Below are 18,690 nucleotides of genomic sequence, written 5' to 3'. Positions count from 1 at the left end.
TCTCATCTCATCTCATCTCATCTCATCTCATCTCATCTCATCTCATCCCATCCCATCCAATCCCATCCCATCCCTCCCCCTGCCACGGGCAGGGACACCTTCCCTATGCCAGGTTGCTCCAAGCCCCATCAAAGCCCAAGTGCTCCTGTTTATGCCCAGGAGTCTCCCAGGCAAGGCCCATGTGGAGAGCAGCCTGTTCCAGGCGCTGCTTCCAGGGCAGGAGTGACACCCCCAGGCTCTGTCACCACGTGTGTGGGGGCAGCAGGTTCAGAGCTGTCCCTGTTCCCATTCTGCTCCCTGGGGAGTTTCCTGGCCTGACGAGGACCACCACGAGCACGGGGGCCATCCCGAGTGCCAGCACACATTCCCACTGCCTGCCCCCCCTGGATGGGATGCCTTTGGAACACCAGTCCTGCAGGACTCAGTGCCAGCTCCTATTTGCTGTGGCCCAGCGGCCCCGGCCCCGCTCCCTGGGAACGCTCTCCTGAGCCTGTCCAGCTCTGTGATCCCACTGAAGGAGCAGAGGCCCATCTGTTCCAAATCAACGCCGGGCTCGTGGAATGCTGGAATTCCTCAGGCTGGTGCAGGGTGAGCACTGCAGGGGAGCAATGAGCCTTTCCATCCACACCGTCATATGGTCCCGATTACCTCCCGGTACCCCATAAAACATAATAACTACCAGATCTAGGGCCAGCACGCTGCAACCTGTTTCCCCTGCTGCCTCCTCCTCTTTCAGCATTCTGTCATTAATCCCATGAAATGTTTGCTGGATGTTTTTCCTCCCGAATGGCACCGAGGAGCCAGCAGTGACTTACTGCTGGAAAAAGGTTCTAATGCTTTTCACTGGTTTTCATTGTGTTTGAATGTGGCTGCAGTGACCGAGGGTGGAATGATCCCACCTTCTCCCTGGGCTCTGTCCTTTCGAAAGGAGGCTGGGCAGGCTGGAGATGGCAAATCCCTCAGCATCATTGACACACAGATGTGATGAGATGCTTCCTTCCAACAGCTCACTCAACACTCTGGGCTGTTGGCATTAATGGGGGTGTTTTTATCCAAATTAGTCAAAAAGCAACCAGAACTACAGTGGAAAACATTTCCCTCGTTGTAACCAAACCCAGCAGCCGTCCAGGCCTGTGTCTGGGAATCATCTGGAAGCAGCCCCTCCCAATGGCAGGATACACATGGCCATGGATCTGATCCACCAGATCTGGGAAACAAGAGCATCTGGGAAACAAGAGCGGGTCAAAAGTCCTCTGACCTGCAGGGGGTCAAGGTGAGAGCCAGCAAGGCTGGGGCAGGTGGGGCTGCAGCTGCTCCAGAGCCCTGTGCTGCCTGCAGGGTAACAGGTAAAACTGGGAGGACTCAGCTCCCACCTGGATGCTGTGCCCCTCCCAAAACCAACACTGGCAGGTCTTAACACCAGTAATCACAGAAACATCAGAGAACCACGGAATGGTTTGGGTTGGAGGGACACTAAAGGTCACCCAGTGCCACCCCTGCCATGGGCAGGGACACCTTCCTCTATCCCAGGTTGCTCCAAGCCCCGTCCAACCTGGCCTTGGACACTTCCAGGGATCCAGGGGCAGCCACAGCTTCTCTGGGCAAAACCTGTGCCAGGGCCTCCCCACCCTCAGATCAGGTAATAACAACACCTGATACAGGGATTCCATCTTGCACCAAAGCCTTTCAAAGCAACTTCAATCACCACCAGCCCCATCTCCCCAGAAGGGTTTGGGAGACGTGGAAAAACGGGGAGGGCTGAAGGACCTGTTGGGGAGCACGGAATAAAACCAGTGGGGAAACTGGGGGACCTTGGTCTCAACCACAGGGACCCCAGTCCCACTGAGGCAGCAGAAATCCCACCCAGTGCTCACTGAACAGCAACAACCAACCTTGGGAGCATTCAGGAATTTCCTGAGGCACGGCCTGGGCCTCTGGAATCTGCAAGGTCCTGGGGGTACCGATAAGATACGGGATCACAAACCACCTGGAAAAATATGGGCTGATGAAAGCTATTTGCTTAACTCCATGAAAGCTGAAGGGTATGACAAATATGGTGGGGTTTTTCCCCTCTTTTTTTGAGGGAAAGATCCCGAGGATTAAGGGGATTAACGTGACGAACATGATGTAAAAGAATTCCTCGAACTGCTGAAGGTATGGCAGAGATGTGGATCTGGGCACAGTGCTTCAAACTAAGCAGGGACTGACCCAAACCATCAGCCCCAAGCTGAAACAAGCCCAAATAAATGGATTTTTACAGGTTTGGGTTCCTTCTTTCTGCCCCAGCTCAAATCCCCTCTCTGACTGCAGCGTTGTCTCAAAAAATTCACTTATACACGAGTCTGGGGAGCTGTTGGAGCTTCTCTGCTCTTTGAAACACCCTCAGCTTGGCCATTTTCTTAGGCCAAGACCTTCTGGCCAGCAGCCCAGCCCTAACCGTGCTCCTGCTGTAGGATCATCACCCATTTCACTCCTTGCCTCTGCCCAAAGCACATCCAGCCAAAAATAGCAAATTTTAAATGAGATAACAGAGCTGACACGGCAATTTTTCAATGTCTTTATGAGGCATCTTCAAACTGTCACAGGCAGTTCACGGATCCACCCTGACAGTTCTTCACCTGCATCCCTTCAGAGCTGTAAAATCCAACACTTCAGCTGATATTACATCAACTGGGACGTCTCATATAAATCCAACAAGCTTGTAAGTCAGCAAGGAGACTGAAAATCACAGCCTGCGAAGCACAAATGTTCTGTGAGGGTTAAGACCTGCACAGCAAATGCCTGACTCGGTTGTAAAAAAGCCAATTTGCAAATCACAGACAATTTTACAGAGCAGAGGAGCCTATTTTGTGTGTTTTGAATCTGCTGCTGACAACTTCAGAGAGTGTTCTCTGGCACCTGCACCAGGGCAGACAGTGAGCCACCCCCAGTTAATGCTCTGCCATTCAAGGCACTGCAAATCTCCATCAGCCCTCTCTTTTCCAGACTGAGGAGTCTCCAGTTTTCTTCACGTGGAGGTCTCTGATTTTCTCCTTTATCCTCCAAATTCAGGCTATAATTAATGCAGACAACAGCAGACCAGTTTGGGTGGGAAGAGACCTTAAAGACCACCCAGTTCCAACCCCCTGCCATGGGCAGGGACACCCTCCACTGTCTCATTAGTGCCCAGACCTGACAGGGTTCCTACATGATAATTCTGGATGTACCCCAAGGTCCCCAGGCCTCTGTCCTGCCCAGCACAGGATTCTTTGGAGATGCCACCCAGTCTGGGTGCTGAGCAAGGAGGAACTCACCCCATTCCCAATCACCACCACCAGAAATGTGAGCAGGGGGTGGAATTCTGGTTAAGGGAACAGAACTTGGCCCATCATCCCTTAGGAATTCCTACAACTGACATGAACAGTGCTGAGCTCCAGGAGCTGCCACTTGAAAGCCCAGGAAAGGCCTGGCTGAGGAGAGGCTGCGTGGGGAACATGCACTGCCCTTCTTTGCTCACCACAGGGCTATTTCCTTGCAACACACTTTGCCACTATTCCTTCAAATGCTCTGTTTCGTGAGGGATTGCTCAGCAGTTCTTATCTTTTCACATTTTTCACGTCTTGCATATCAAATTTCCAGCTCAGGCTCCCCCACGACCAACAGAAAATCAGCCAACTGGGTATATGAATATTTTCTAATTATTTTTATTTCCCCCGAACATCTTATTGAAAAGTAAACCACACGTCTGAATGGGCCTTGTTAGAGTTTAGGAATCACTGAAGTCCAAGAACTGCAAGTTTTTGGAGTGGTTAATGCAATATCTGGAATATTAGCCAAGCTGTCCCCCGTGCACTGAGCCAGGCTGCATTTCTTCAGCAGATTTAGAATGAGTCACATAAATCTCCTGCTCTGCACATGTGTCCCTGCTCAAAGAATTTCCCTAAGAATGCTAGTTGAGGATTTTCAGGAAATTACAATAGTTTGAATGAATTTAGAAACAGTCCCATGCTTGGGATGTGTCATAGTAGGTACTGCAGAAAGGAAGCTGAGTAATACATTTAAAATATTCAATATATGGTATTTGATTAATGCAGGGTCACAACACTCAGCCCCTCAAAAGGCAGGCTGTTCACTCTCATGTTTTCACTACCATTTTATGGAAAAAAAAATTATCATAATTCTGCCAAATAACTATTTCAATCACTAAACCTGGAATTCAAGATATTTAGGAAACTTACAAAAGCATAAGCTTTCAAAATATATATAATTATATCCTTTTTGTGAGTGGAAACTGCTTTTCCACTTCTTGACCACTGAAAAAGTAAAGAAATAAATATTTTGTCAACTTGAGTTGCTATTTGTAGGAGCTGAAGTTGTGTTGTATTAGATGATGATGTTTTAAGGGACTGAACATTAATTCAACTTGTGGAATCAGATGCTGTTTGGAATCAACCTTTGAAGGTTGGGCTGTAAATAGCTCAGGGCCACCAGTGAGTGGTTGGGTGCACAGAAATTCAGGTTAAAGGGGATAAGCAGGAGGATCCCAACCCGACCCGACCCAACCCAACCCAACCCAACCCAACCCAAAGAACTCCCTTCAAAGAGAAGGAGCACCACAGACCCATCTCACCCACCTCCCCCACAGCCTCACAAAACCACCTCCCTCTCCTTTGCAAACAAACCCCTGCCCCTGGTGAAGGCAGCAAACACAAAACAGCCCCAGGGACATGGGAGATGGGATCCCACCCAACCCAGCAATGGGATCCCACCCAACCCAACCCCCGGGAATCTCATCCTGCTGTGCCTTCCAGGAGTTGTGTGTCTGGGCTGCAGTGTTGTTTCATAAAACTGATGTTCCTCCCTGCCCACGAGGCCTGTGCTGGAGAGTCTTTGCTGCCCATTTGCTCGAGAGGAATCTCAGTGGAGTGTTAAAGTCTTGGAATGGGAAAGGCTCATCCCGCTTACCTTCGATCACACACTGGTCAGGGATGGGAATTTTCCTCCCCATCTCCGTCACATATTCCTTCACTTTGCCCAGGTTTTCCTTCAAGTGCAGGTAGAGCTTATCCTGGTATTCCACAGGTGCTGCCTCTGCTCTTCCTTCCAGGGCTTTTTCTTGGGTGGATTCCGCCAAATCTGCTGATTCCGGGTAATCGACACCTTGGTGGGAAACCAGGGAATTTCCCCGTGGCATCGCCTCGGGATCCACCCCAAAGGGCAGTTTCTCATTGTCCTGGCTGATGTAGATCTCGGAGAAGGAGATTCCAGCAGGGACCTCCCCGCTGTCCTCGTCCTGCCCCCCCTCCGAGCTCGGCCCCTTGGTGCGCAGGGCGTGCAGGGCCAGGCTCTTGGACCTGGAAGGGGGACAAGGAAAGGAGGAAGGGTTTGGAATAGAGGTAGGGCACCAAGACCACCCCAGGCCCTGCTCTGCCCCTGTGCAGCTCCCTCAGAGAGCCCAGCCCGGGGCTCACTCAGCCAGAGGCAAAGATCTGCTGGGGAATGAGCATTTCAAGAGCCAAGCTCAAGATGCAGCTTTGATAAGCAAAGGAAGCAAAACAAAATCCATATATCCCAACATCTGCATTCCTTGGGGGGAGCGAGGGAACCTCTCTGCAAGGGTCTTATAACCCCAGGAGTGGTGTGTCTGCCTGATTGATCACACCACAAAAATGCCATCCAGCAGCAGTTCTCTGGTGCAGGGCTCAGCCTGCAGCTCGTCCTGCCCTGCACCCACTGCTGGGATGGAGGGGAGAGTCAGGGGGGGTAGAAGTGACTCCAAGGGCAAATCCTGGAGCAGGAAGAGCAGAGCTCTGTGTGAAGCTGCTGTGCAGAGGCAGCCTAAGGGCACACTGGGTGCACATTGTGTCCTTTGATGTGCATTGTTAGCAACAACACCCCAAAAAAGGTCTCTGTACCCTCCTTTCTCTGATTTCTCTGCGCAGTTATTGTCCAAGCCCTTGTGCTGTTTTAGGGCACAGAAGAAATTAAATGGGTTGCCCAGAGAAGCTGGGGCTGCCCCTGGATCCCTGGAAGTGTCCAAGGCCAGGCTGGATGGGGCTTGGAGCAACCTGGGCTGGTGGAAGGTGTCCCTGCCCATGGCAGGGGGTGGCACTGGATGAGCTTTAAGGTCCCTTCCAACCCAAACCATTCCATGATTCCATGATTAAGAAATATTTCACCCAGCCTTTGACCTCATGGATATGAGAATTGGTTAAAATTAGGCTGATGATGCCTGTAAGGATCATGCAAATGGACCAAATCCTCAGTGTTTGGATAAAGTTCATGGCACAGCTGATATCCATGAACCCCCTGACACATTTCACAGAGCCATACCTGTTAAATCTCATATCCTTCCTTTCTTCTTTGGAAACCTGGCCCAGGCTGTATCTCCTCACTGAGCCAGGAGTGCTGTTGTCAACATTTATTTTCTCTTCAAAAGCCTGAATTTTGACTTGAAGCTTTTCATCTTCTTCATTTCCATCCACGACAGATTTTAAGTCCTCCAGTGGTACAGGAGGTTCTGTTTCTGTGTCCTTTTCCACCCTAAGGAAGCAGAGAGCAGAGATTTAACCCTGGCCCACTGTTCACAGTGATGCTGCTTTTCTGCCTGTGACCTGGATTGTGGATCTGGTAAAATAAATGTTTTAGCAGAGATTCCCTTAGATTATTTTCAGGAACATCTTCCAGATGAATGTCTCTGATGGATCAGAAACACTGAACATCTCTGACAACCCTGGATTAGAAACTCCATGTGCTGTATCTGCATAAACAAATCACAACTGATTCTCCTGATTGTCTACTGGAGAAACTTTTTCATCTGAACTCAAACCATCCTCCCAAGCTTGCTAAGCACTGACTTATTACATAATTTTCACAAAGCAAAAGTCAAGCTATTTTCAGAGTTTTTAGAACTCTGTGGTTTTAAATGTTTGACCAAAGTACATGAAGTTCTTACCGAATTACTGCACCCTGAGTAAGAAAAATATAATTTAAAACTCAGCAGAAACAGGCTCAGGAAAAGTTCTAAGCAATGTCACTGTAGATCAGGAAGGAGAAAATGAAGAGTTAAAATGAACAGGACAAGTAGTTTTGTTTTAAATTTGTTATGTCAGTCTTAAAATCCCAGAATTAGGGATTCTTAGAATGGTTTGGGTTGGAAGGGACCATAAAGCCCACCCAGTGCCACCCCCTGCCATGGGCAGGGACACCTTCCACTAGCCCAGGTTGCTCCAGCCTGGCCTTGGACACTTCCAGGGATCCGGGGGCAGCCACAGCTTCTCTGGGCAACCTGTGCCAGGGCCCCACCACCCTCTAACTAGAGGAATTTTAGAGAACTAAGGGGTCCTGGACAGTATTTACTTTTTAAACTCTACCCACAGCTTTAAACCAAGTTTGTTTTGTTTCTGATAATTTCTTTGTTTGGTTTTCTCTCTTTTTTTTTTTTGTATGTTTCCTGATGAACAAACATCTGAATAGCTAAATCTGTAAAATCTGGATACATAAAACCACAAATGAGGGTTTTAACACAGCACTTCCAAAGCAGCAGAGTCTCAACAAGTCACGCTCACAGTCGGGGGGCCCATTAAAAACTCCCCAAACTGCAAATTACCAATTGTACAAAGCATGTTTTTAAAGAAACAACCAGAAATACTGCAGCACAAAATGCACTTTTTCATTTGTTTTGATAAAGGCAGCTTGGGATATTTCTCAGGGGAGTTGGCGAGTTTTGTCTTGTTTTTAATTTAAGCAAGATCTCATAATATATTAACACCGAGGAGCACTTTAAAAATATTCTTCTGTAATAAAGAACCTTGATATGACCTTTGCTAACAAATCTTTCTGGGGATGTAGGACAAGATTTAATTTATGGGGAAGCTGCCACTCCAACAGGACTCCCAACACTGCTCCCTTTGTGGGAGCTGAGCACTAAGGAAAACGTCTGTTCCATATGGAAATACATGGAAAGCCTCTGCTCACAGAGAGGGGATTGATGGACTGGAGGGGGTCTGTGAGTGACAGACCCAAACCAGGAAGCCTTGATGCAGTTTGGAAATAAAAATGGTGTTTTAGAACAGCACCTCTCTTTGTCCAATGTTCTCCTGTTGGGCTCCGATGGCTTTGGGAAGGGAACGCAAGGAAATACTTCTCCTAAAGGATCATGGAATTGTTAAGGTTGGAAAAGACCTCAAAGAAACACGTTAATGAATCCTACTTCCCACGTGTGGAGCAGAAAGAAGTCACTCCTCAGGGTGTGGAGGGTGCAGTTCTCACTGCCTGGTGCTCCTCAAGCCACCACCTGGTTTTTGACCCCGTTGGTGCCCGGGATTTCAGAGCAGGGGAGTGAGAGGGATCCCCAGTGCCCATCCCTGGGGACCATCTGCTCTCACGTGTGCCAGCTTTGCACTCCCACCCATCCCTGGGGAAGCCACGAGCACCAGCCCCAAGCAGGAGGTTCAGTGGGGGGGGGCCCTGGCAGCCCTTCCTGCTGGGCCCCCCTCCCAGCCCCTGCAAAACAAACCATTGTTTGAAATCTTGGCAGGAGGCTTTGGGGACATTGCTGAGGCTGCTGAGCAGGATCAGTTTTCACCCAAGCTCAGCCTGTTTTCGAGATGCACGAGCTCGTGGAGGAACCACAGTGAGCTGCCCTGAGAGATGGCACCGGGCTGCTCATCACTTCAGGCTTTGAAATTCTGTGTACAGAGAGAGCCCAGGGCACAGGTCACCAGTTCAAGGGAGGTACATGAGTATGAAGGACAGGAAGGACATTTCTCCAGACCATCATCAGCATCAGAAATGGAGTTTTAGGGAAAAAGAGCATCACAGAGATGGCTAAAAATACACTCGAGGTGGGGCTGCTGCCAGGGCTTCACCTCTGAGGGGATGGAGGCAGCAAGAATGGGTTCAGTGTGGGTCCTTGTGGTTTGCCACTGGACAGACATAATCACTGATCACCTCCCCAGACAGGACAGAGGTTTGAAGAAGGCAAGTGGTGGAGAAAAGATCATGGAATGATCAGACTGGTTCGGGTTGGAAAGACATTAAAGCCCACCCAGTGCCACCCCCTGCCATGGGCAGGGACACCTTCCACTAGCCCAGAATGCTCCAAGCCCTGTCCAACCTGGCCTTGGGCACTCCCAGGGATCCAGGGGCAGCCACAGCTTCTCTGGGCAACCTGTGCCAGGGCCTCCCCACCCTCTGAGTGAAGAACTTCTTCCTTGTATCTAATCTAAATCTCTCCTCTTTCAGTTTAAAAGGCAATTCCATGCAGCCATGACACTGAGATGGGCAGCACTGGTGGAGCCAGTTGTGCTCAGTTCTTACCCAGATCCAGGGCTTGGAAGTGTCTCCAAATTTCCTTCCTTGCCTCCTTTTAATTGACTACACTACACCCCTAGGCCGGATAAGTCCATTAAAACTCTATATGTTCTTAAAAAGCACCTCTGAGGCTGAATAACTTGCAATTTTGTGACAGTAAGGGGCACCAGAGCATGGCCTGGTTTTAATTATGCTCTGCACTCCCTGCATGTAAAATTCCCTGGGTCAAACAACCCCGAGCCAACTGTGGCTCCAAAGGAATCGGCTTCCTCTTATGTAAACACCCGAGTTTTGGAAGGAATGGTTATAATCCAGCCACACATTTTAAAACCCCATTTCCCCTTCACAGCACAAATACTCTGGATTGCTGCTCCTTATAAACCTCTGAGCTCAGTGGCTGCAGCAGCTCCAGAGCTGGGAGGGCATTTCCACGCCGACGTCTGGACCAGTCCCACTCACCAAGCACAAGGCAGAGTAAACTCAGCTTAAATTAGCAGAGAACTCTCATTTTAGCCTTGTCTGATTGAGCTGATGCTTTGCTCCACACAGGCCTGAAACGTAAAACCAAAGAGCTAAAAATTGTGACTGTGAAAAATCGGGGGTTTGCTGTGATCTCTCCCAGGCAACACAAGGAGCCAGAGGGTTGGGGAGGGAATAATGTTTAAAATCAATAAATAAGTAAATAAAATCAGGGAGAAGATGGAGAATAAAAAAAAAAATCATCTGTAACCACACTCATGAAGACGATGAAGCTTCTTCTCCTTGGCAAAGCAAGTCTTTAACAAAGGGAATGTTAGAGAGAAACAGGGAAACACAGCAAGGGTTTAATGAAAACCTTCTCTTGTGTTTAACTGGTTTTTTTTTTATCAGCTCTACAGATAAATATTAAGCACAGAAGATAATAAGGAGTAGGAATATGGGAATATTTTAACAAATAAAGTAATTTTTCAGCCATAAACTGAGGGATCGTGATGGGTTGTATAAATTATTACTGTGCCTCAATCCCTGTCCTGCTCCTCTGCAGTTCCCAGAACACATGACATCCCTCTTGGTCCCTTCACCAAGTGACATCTGGCCTCCTCTTTTTTCCAGTAGACTTGGCTAGTTTGGAACAAGTGTGTTGTTTCATGCTCACTCTGTTATCTCCACTTGGCTTTGGCATCATCTCCAAGGATATTTTTCATCCAACGAGTGCCAAGGGCTCGTTTCCACCGAGGGCTTTCCCACCAGGTGAAGTTTGGACATTTCTCACAGCCCTGCAGCAAAGGGAGGGACTCTCTCCTGGTTCCTTTTTCATTTTTAACTCTCTCCAGGACACCAATTACTTGTTTCTCCAATGACCTCAGTGTTTTGGCTCCAGCGCTCCCAGCCTGGCTCCAAGGCTGTCCTTCATGGTTATGGCTTTTCTGACATCTGGGTTACATTTTTCCACAGAATCACTATTCCTTTGTGCCCTCGTGACCTGTGTCAGCACACACAACTCTAATTATGACTCCCTCACTAATTAAAAGTGACTACCACCATGTATTTAAATAACACTTATATTCTTACCCTGAGGAACGCCGCAACGCTCCCAGCTCTTCAACCTTAGGATACACACTCAGAAGCAGCTGAGAGAGCAGAACATCTCTTTGTAGACGCCTGAGAAATTTTTTCCAGCCTGTTCTTAGACAAACCTTTACCAGGGAGTTAAGCCAATCGTTGTTCTCATCACCCTCAGTGGGTATTTTCTAGAAAAACTCAACGATGATTGTGTGGGCTGACTTCCCTGACTGATTTTTGACTGTGCTTATCTGAGACTTGGCTTTTTTCACGGCAATTCGAATAGATTTAATACGAATTTGTGCTGGCTCACAGAGCCCTGGAGGGGCTTTGTCACACAGGCACTGTGTCACACAAACCCTACCTGGCTCCTGGCGCGCCGTCGGCCTCGAGCTGCCGCACGAGGAGCTTGGCTATGGCAGTGAAGCTGTTGCTCATGCGATAAATATCCCTGCTCTGGGGGCCCAGGATGCTCGAGAAGGTGTCGGTGAGGCTCTTGATTTCCAGCAGCAGAATGTGGTGAAACGAGTGCTCCATGTTGGCCAGCTGGTTCACCAAGTACAGCAGGCAGGTCCTGGCTCTCTCCTGGGCAGCACGGGGAGATAAGAACAGTTTTAAACACATTAATTCAGTGTTTGCTTGTGCAGGGAGGTTTGTGTGGTGCTGCCTGAGTCACTGTCCCTGGGGAAGAGTGGCTGCCCCACGATAACCAACAAAAGGCAGTGCCTCAGACACAGTTTATTTGTGTGTGCTGCTGACGTGACTTTTGTTCCTCTTGGTGTTACCTAACCCAGCCTAACTCAGTACATCTTGTCTCGTCCTCAGACCTCGAGCCAGAGTCCCTAAAGCCCCTTTGAAGGGCCCTACATTCTTCTAGTTGGTAGGTCAGCCTGGCTCAGGGCAGCACTGAGCTCCCCTTTCATCTGTGCTGAGCCTGGCTCAGCTGCTTCATTGAATCACAGAATGGTTTGGGTTGGGAGGGACCTCACAGCCCATCCAGTGCCACCCTCTGCCATGGGCAGGGACACCTTCCTCTGTCCCAGGTTGCTCCAAGCCCCGTCCAACCTGGTCTTGAAAAGAGAAAGGCACAGAAACAGAGTGTAGGAAGGTGAAGCCTCATCCCTGGAAGTGTCAAGCATGGATGAGCTGTAAGGTCCCTTCCAACCCAAACCAGTCTGAGATTTTATGATTTTCTGGACTCCTTTCTGGGCCTGTTGGGTGCTGCTGACATTTAGCAGTGTCACCCCAGGGTCTGCAGCCACCAGTGCTGCCCACAGTGAACGGGGCTCCTCCAGCACAGGGGGGCAGAGCAGTGAGGGGCAGGAGCTGGGGGGCCTGTCAGCATCTCCTCTCCCTAATGGCGAGAGGTTAAAGTACCTCATAAATCACAGAGGTTCTCTCCTTCCACAGCATTTAGTTTAGGAGCAACACTCAGATTAGAGCCGTGACCGACGGCACAGCAAAGAGAAGTTTAAATTGAGATTTCATTCGAAGCTGTCCTCACACGCTGCCTGGCACGGGCTGTCAGTCACTGCCAGTGCCCTGGAGCCTGATGTGCCCTCTGCAGCCAGAATGTTCCCACCCAATTCTTCGGGGGAATGTGCTTTCCCCAGTTTATCAGCAGAGATCACATCCCCCGCAAATTAGGATTAAAGGGGGCTTGTTTTAGATCGTAACATTAAACATGTAAATATTTTCTAGCAGAGACACTTTATCATCTCTGCCTGGCCAGGACACACAGCTCCAGTGCCAGCTGTTTCTGTATGGACGTGTCCAAATTCCCATCCTAAACCAGAGGCTTAAAGGTGAAAATCAGGGAATGGTTTGGGTTGGAAGGGACCTTAAAGCTCATCTTGTTCCACCACCTGCCATGGGCAGGGACACCCTCCACAGACCAGGTTGCTCCAAGTGCCACCCAACACCTCCAGGGATATGGAACATCCAGCTTGACCTTGAGCACCTCCAGACCAGGGCTCTCCTGTTTTGTTATAGTTGTTCTAAGCACATTAAGTTCCACAGCCCTAAAAATACCTAAAAAGCAGCAAAAAATCCAGCAATTCACTCAGGAACTCACATCAGATCCTCCACTGGGCAGCCAGGTGTGGCTTCGCTCAGGGAAACCCGCTTGGTACTCAGCAGATTGGTGAAGAAGTTGGGAGATATTTTGATTTTAGAGCCTGTGCTGAGGCACAAACAAAGGCAACACGAAGAGCTTTGCTCTGCCCGGGGTCAGCAGGAGCAGGAGTCGTGTGCCGGGCACGGGCTCCAGAGAGGGACCTTGGGACTGCAGAGGGAAAACTGCTGGAATTTTGATTCCAAACCCAGCTGGGCCACAAAAACACATGGAGGGGGACTTTGGCAGGACATGGCCCCAGCGTCACTCACGGGCAAGACAATTTTTGGGAGACAAAGTCAACGCACTCCAAACAACAGCAGCTCTGCCAGGCCCTGCCGGGACAGGGATAAATGGGAAAAGACAGGGATAAATGGGAAAAGAGTATTGGACAAACTGCTTCCCTTCAGCCACGTGGAGGAAGGTCCAGCTACACCCCGGGCTGGGCTGATGTGACTGAAGGAGTTTTTTTCCTCAGTGACTTTTTGGTGCGTAGTCACTGGTTTATTTGAAAGACAGCCCTCCCCCCCAGGAGATAAACACAGGCTCAATTAACATTTAAAACGCATTTTTTTGTTTCCTAAACAAACTGTGCAGCAGACAAACTGGAGGAGCAGTTTTTGACCATTTTCCTGTCACTTTGATCCAGCTGGAGCGTCTCCAGCCTTGCTGAAATGCTGCTACTCGCCTGGAGTGAGGTAAAAGAACAATAAACTCTGAGTAACATAATATGTAACTGTTATACAAAACAAAATTACAGCAAAATAGCTCAACATGAAAGCAGTCATTATCCCTGCCCCAATTCTTATCCAAAATTCTTCAAAAAGCCTATTTGGATGTACAGAGCCCGTTGTGATTTTAACAGTGCTTATTTGATGTATTCATGTGTTTTTTCATAAGCAGCCCTTGCATTTTATGGCATTACATCTGCCAGAAGGTGAAGATCTCAAATAAAAGTGATGAAGTGTGGCAAAGTGTTGTGCTTTAGCTTAAAATCAGGCTCAGGAGACTACAAAAAGAGATCACAAGGCTTTCAGAAGTCGGTTAAAACTCTCAGTTGGTTCAAAACATACAGTTAATGGGAGAAAAAATACATTAAAATGTCCAATTGCCCTCTGCCCCAAGATGGTGTTTTGCTTTGCACAAATTCATGGTTAAGGGACAAGTTCTGATTTCAGCTTCACCCCCGAGACTGTCACTGACATCAGCAGAAGTGGGGGGGGTGTAAACAGGGGGCAACCTTTAGAATAAAGGGATCTCTCTTCAGCCAGAGCTCTCATCTCTCCAGGGGTCCCTCGGCACTGCCAAGGTGGACAGAGCGGCTCAGGGGCAGCACAGGAGGTTGTTTTTGGGAGCCAGCAGAAGGGATTTGCTGCTCACACCCACAATCCACACCACAGAGGGCCAAGCCTCGATCCTTGCCACCTCTCTTCTTCCCCAAGCAGACCTTGCAGTGAAGTGAAACATCAACAACTAAAAACTCCAGCCCTGCCATCGCCGTTCCCTTCCCCGCTTGTTTGGCTTGGCCGGGGAGGAGATGCCGAGTCACGTCTCGGAACGAGCAGCATTCCTGCGGCACAGCCCCGGGACAGGGAAGGGGAGAGGGGCAGGAGTGAGCACGGAGGGTTTCAGGAGGGCACTGGCACGGGGGGCTGAGAGCATCAGCAGCACTTGTGTGTGCAGGGACTGCTCTGCTGCTTTCCCTGAACGGGACAAACGAAGCGCAGCAGTGACTGAGCTTTGCAGTGACACTGGAGACCAGAGCAGTCTTTTAAATTTATTCTCACTGCTCCACGGGAGCCTCTAGGATCTGCCCAGCTTTTATGGTGCCAGATGTGTCTGTGCTTCTCTGCTGGCAGGCAGCAGCACCAGAGCACTGCAGCACCAGAGATCCATGGCACTGATTTTCCTTTCAGTCACAGAATCACAGGATGGTTTGGGTTGGAAGGGACCTTAAAGATCATCCCATTCCACTCCCCTGCCACGGGCAGGGACACCTTCCTTAGACCAGGTTGCTCCAAGCCCCGTCCGACCTGGCCTTGAGAAGGAATCATCTCCTCTTAAAGGAGGAAGAAATGCCTCCAAGGTTGATTCCTGAGGACAGGTGAGACCACAGAATCATCAGATCCCCCAGGCTGGAAGAGATCTCCAACACCATCGAGGGATGGAGCGGGAAGAGCTTTAAAGTCCTTTCCAACTCAAACCACTCTAGGATTTTATGATGTTCCATAACTCAGAAATATTCATGACTCCTATCTTTTCAGGAAGCAAAACAAGAGAGGAGCCATTTGTTGGAATGTTCCCCCTGCCACCCTCTGCCTGCTGCTTTTCTCCACGTTTTCAAGTCTCAGGTGCCAGGTCCCCTGGGTGTCACTGCACACACAGGACAAGGTGCCATTCCCCTGGACATGTGGCACTGGAATTGCAGCCTGCTGCTGAGTCAGCAGCTCCCTACAGAAATGAGACCCAGGACACAGTGCCAGCTACTCAACACTTGCTACAGATGAATTACTCATCTGTGTACCCACAGAAACCAACAGATTAAAAATATAAGGAGAAAAGATTCTTCAAATCGTGTCTTTGTAAACTTTACCTCAGGCTGTAATTTCCAACAATATATGAAATACAACCTGGCCAGGGGGTTCCCTGCTTACTCTTGGTGTTGGTATAAAACAATAACAACAACAAAAGGCAAAATAAATAAACTTGGACCCTTTGAAGTAACAAACACGGCAGAAATGGAGCCTCAGAGACACTCAGATGGGAAGAGCTGGTTCAACACACTAAAACACAGAATTAAATCCCTCAGTTCTGATCCCAGCTGTGCTCAGCTGAGGCTTAGCTGCCTATAAACTGCAAAGCTTCTAGGAGATGCTGACTCCTAAATATTAAATGCAGAATTGAACATGGTCACCTGCAGCTCTCGTAAAAGTCAGGCTTGCTGGGGGGATGGAAGCAAACAAGGAGACAACAACAAGCTATATTTGGCTCCCAGTCTTCCATGGGATTTTGGCTTCCCCCCTCCCACAACAGAAATGAGATTTACAAAGCCAAACCAAGTCTGGTTTTGATTCTTACGAGATAAATTTAATTTTAAGTGAACATAAAGCTCAAGATCAGTAGAAACAGCAAGGGAAGTGTCTCCCTGTGCTGCACCCACAGTGATCAGACCCCCATGGGCTCACCCAAAGTGAGATCCAAAGGGGGGAAGGATGGGCCTTATGGCAAAGAGGGAAGAGTTGTGTGACATCCCCGTGTGCCAGTCGAGCTGTGGCACAGGCACAGAGCCAACCACCAACTCCCAGCCCCAGGATTTAAGGGAATGGCTTTGAAAAGGGGCCAAAAGAAACTGTTTGCTCTGGGGACAAAGGTTTCCCTGGGGATTCTCCAACACTGATGAGTCCACAGTGTTGTCTGTGACCAAACACCTTCTCACAAAGGGACAGGACACAGGGAATAGCTTCAGACTGACAGAGAGTAGGGTTAGATGGGATATTGGGAAGGAATTCCTGGCTGTGAGTGGTGAGGCCCTGGCACAGGTTGCCCAGAGAAACTGTGGCTGCCCCTGAATCCCTGGAAGTGTCCAAGGCCAGGTTGGAGCAACCTGGGCTAGGGGAAGGTGTCCCTGCCCATGGCAGGGGGTGGCACTGGATGGGCTTTAAGGTCCCTCCAAGCCAAACCATTCCATGATTCTGTGCCCTGGTAGGGCAGTCTGGCTACTTGTGAAGAAAGACATATTTAGATGCATCACTTTACACAGGATTCAGAAAAAAAAACCAACCCCCAAACCAACCTTTGTTTCCAAACTCACCTCATCAATGTGCCCAACAGCTCCAAAGATCTTTGCTGTTTGCCCAATCAGGCCTGGAAAACTCTCCCCAACCTCCTTCAGCGTCGGCAGGAAAGGGGCCAAGGCTGTTGGTTCATAGCTGGATATTTCTATGAGGATGTTTAGAATCAAGTCACTGTGGTTGAGGTCCCTCAAATGCCCAAATAAAAAGGGTAAACACTCTTTCAGCACCTATTAAAAAATCAGACAGAAACAAACTGAATATATATATATATTTTTTTTAATTGGGAACACAAATAACCAAGAGAGATGTAACCAGAGTGATAAAAATAAACCACTAGACTTTGATTTAATAAAATAGTTTTCCACCCTTGCTGACCTTTGCACAGGGGTCAACCCAAGTTCAGCTCAACATATGGAATAAGGGTAAGTTTTAGCCTTGAAATATGGCAGTTATGCATAAATAAGTAAGGAAATGGCCAATTGTTCAAAAAAACGATCAAAACCCCACCCTTATATTTCCCTCCCTCCAGGCCAGACTATATTTTATTGATTAAAACAACAGAAGACTCAGCCTTCCCCAATGATACAGTAAATTAAAGGACTTGTAGAAATTTTTGTTTCCATAGGAAACTAAAGGACATGACAAGGTCAAGGGCTGGAACAGAGGGGAAAACAAAGGGCAAGATCCTCATTGCCTGAAAAACATGCTGTGGGTGAGTTGTCATTTCTTGTAAGAACCCAATTTTGGGGAGGCTTAAAATCATCTTACAAACAGGATGGAGTGTTTACAGCTCTGCACTGAGTAATTAATTCTTGTGTAAACACACATGCTCACTAATGCACCTCAGATCCACTGAGACCTGCATCTGTGTGAAAGACATTTTGACACAGAAGTGGGGCATAAAACAACCCATTCTTCTGTTTTTTCTTGTTGAGGATTATCAGTTCTCATCAGTTCCTAACTCATTTTAATCTCCTTTGACATGTATTTCAATACAGCTCATGTCCTCTGACAGAAACACAGTTATGGGAATTCACACTCCCATGACAGAGGAAGAGCCAAAATCATTGAAAACAAATGGTTTAACCCAAACCTTTTGGTCCAGCAGCATCACTGTTATGTTCTCCTTACAACTAGATGGAGAATTTGGAATGGAATCACAGAATTCCGTGGAATTAGCCTGGGAAGTCACCGCCTGCGTGTTGTAAGGACGGCTTGCTGCCGGCACACTCACCGAGCCATCTGAACACAACAGCCCTGCAGAAGGGGGGCAATGAGCCATCCTCAAGGTGCTTACCCCGAGTTCTTTGTTCCTGGCCACTGCCTGGAGGAGCCTGAGGAGGTGGAGCTGCTCTGCCTGGTCCAGCTGGGCCGTCAGTGCCACCAGGTCCCGCAGCCGGAGCGCGATCGGCCGCGGCTGCTGCTCGTAGAGCGCGGGCAGGACACGGAGCAGCATCGAGTTCCCTGGGGACACAGCAAGGACTGCTGGTGGGCAGTGCCCTACACCTGCAGGGAGCCCCACAAAGCCTGCACACAGCCACAGACACCAGTTTTTGAGAGTAACAGCCCCTTTGGGTTCAAAGGACCCCTGCCGTGGGCAGGGACACCTTCCACTGTCCCAGGTTGCTCCAGGCTCCAACCTGGCCTGGAAGGATCATCTGTACAAAACCAGGGAGGCATAAAAAGCACCGTAGAAAGTTATGTACGTAGCCAAGAAGCCCAATAAATAACCTAAATGGAATGAGGCAGATGTAACAGAAGTGTAAAAAAAAAAATAAATCCTATTAATTATCATTTTATTTCTCAAGTGCAGTATCACGAGGATGCTGCTTAATGAGCTCTCAGATTGGGATGATGCTCTGTTGAGCCCTAGACCAAGCTAAGTGTGATTTCAGTTAATGAAGAGGAAAAAGGAAGAGGAAAAAGGAAGAGGAAAAAGGAAGAGGA

At 48.7% G+C, this 18,690-nt stretch overlaps 1 protein-coding gene across 3 annotated transcripts in view; it reads right to left on the bottom strand.

The window, feature by feature from the left end:
• Positions 1–18,690, bottom strand: part of VEPH1 (ventricular zone expressed PH domain containing 1) — a 60,142-nt gene that overhangs the window by 18,298 nt on the left and 23,154 nt on the right. For all 3 annotated transcript variants that reach the window (XM_027685704.1, XM_027685703.1, XM_027685705.1), the window contains 5 exons: positions 18,041–18,207; positions 16,761–16,970; positions 11,201–11,421; positions 6,313–6,522; positions 4,945–5,333 (listed from right to left, as the gene is read on the bottom strand). In XM_027685704.1, the coding sequence (XP_027541505.1) occupies positions 4,945–5,333; positions 6,313–6,522; positions 11,201–11,421; positions 16,761–16,970; positions 18,041–18,207 (1,197 nt within the window). The remainder of the gene's footprint in view (positions 1–4,944; positions 5,334–6,312; positions 6,523–11,200; positions 11,422–16,760; positions 16,971–18,040; positions 18,208–18,690) is intronic.

This window comes from Neopelma chrysocephalum, unplaced genomic scaffold, assembly GCF_003984885.1.
Source record: "Neopelma chrysocephalum unplaced genomic scaffold, ASM398488v2 Primary Assembly neopelma1_69, whole genome shotgun sequence".
Classification (NCBI taxonomy): domain Eukaryota; kingdom Metazoa; phylum Chordata; class Aves; order Passeriformes; family Pipridae; genus Neopelma; species Neopelma chrysocephalum.
This window is presented reverse-complemented; position numbering and strand designations above follow the sequence as displayed.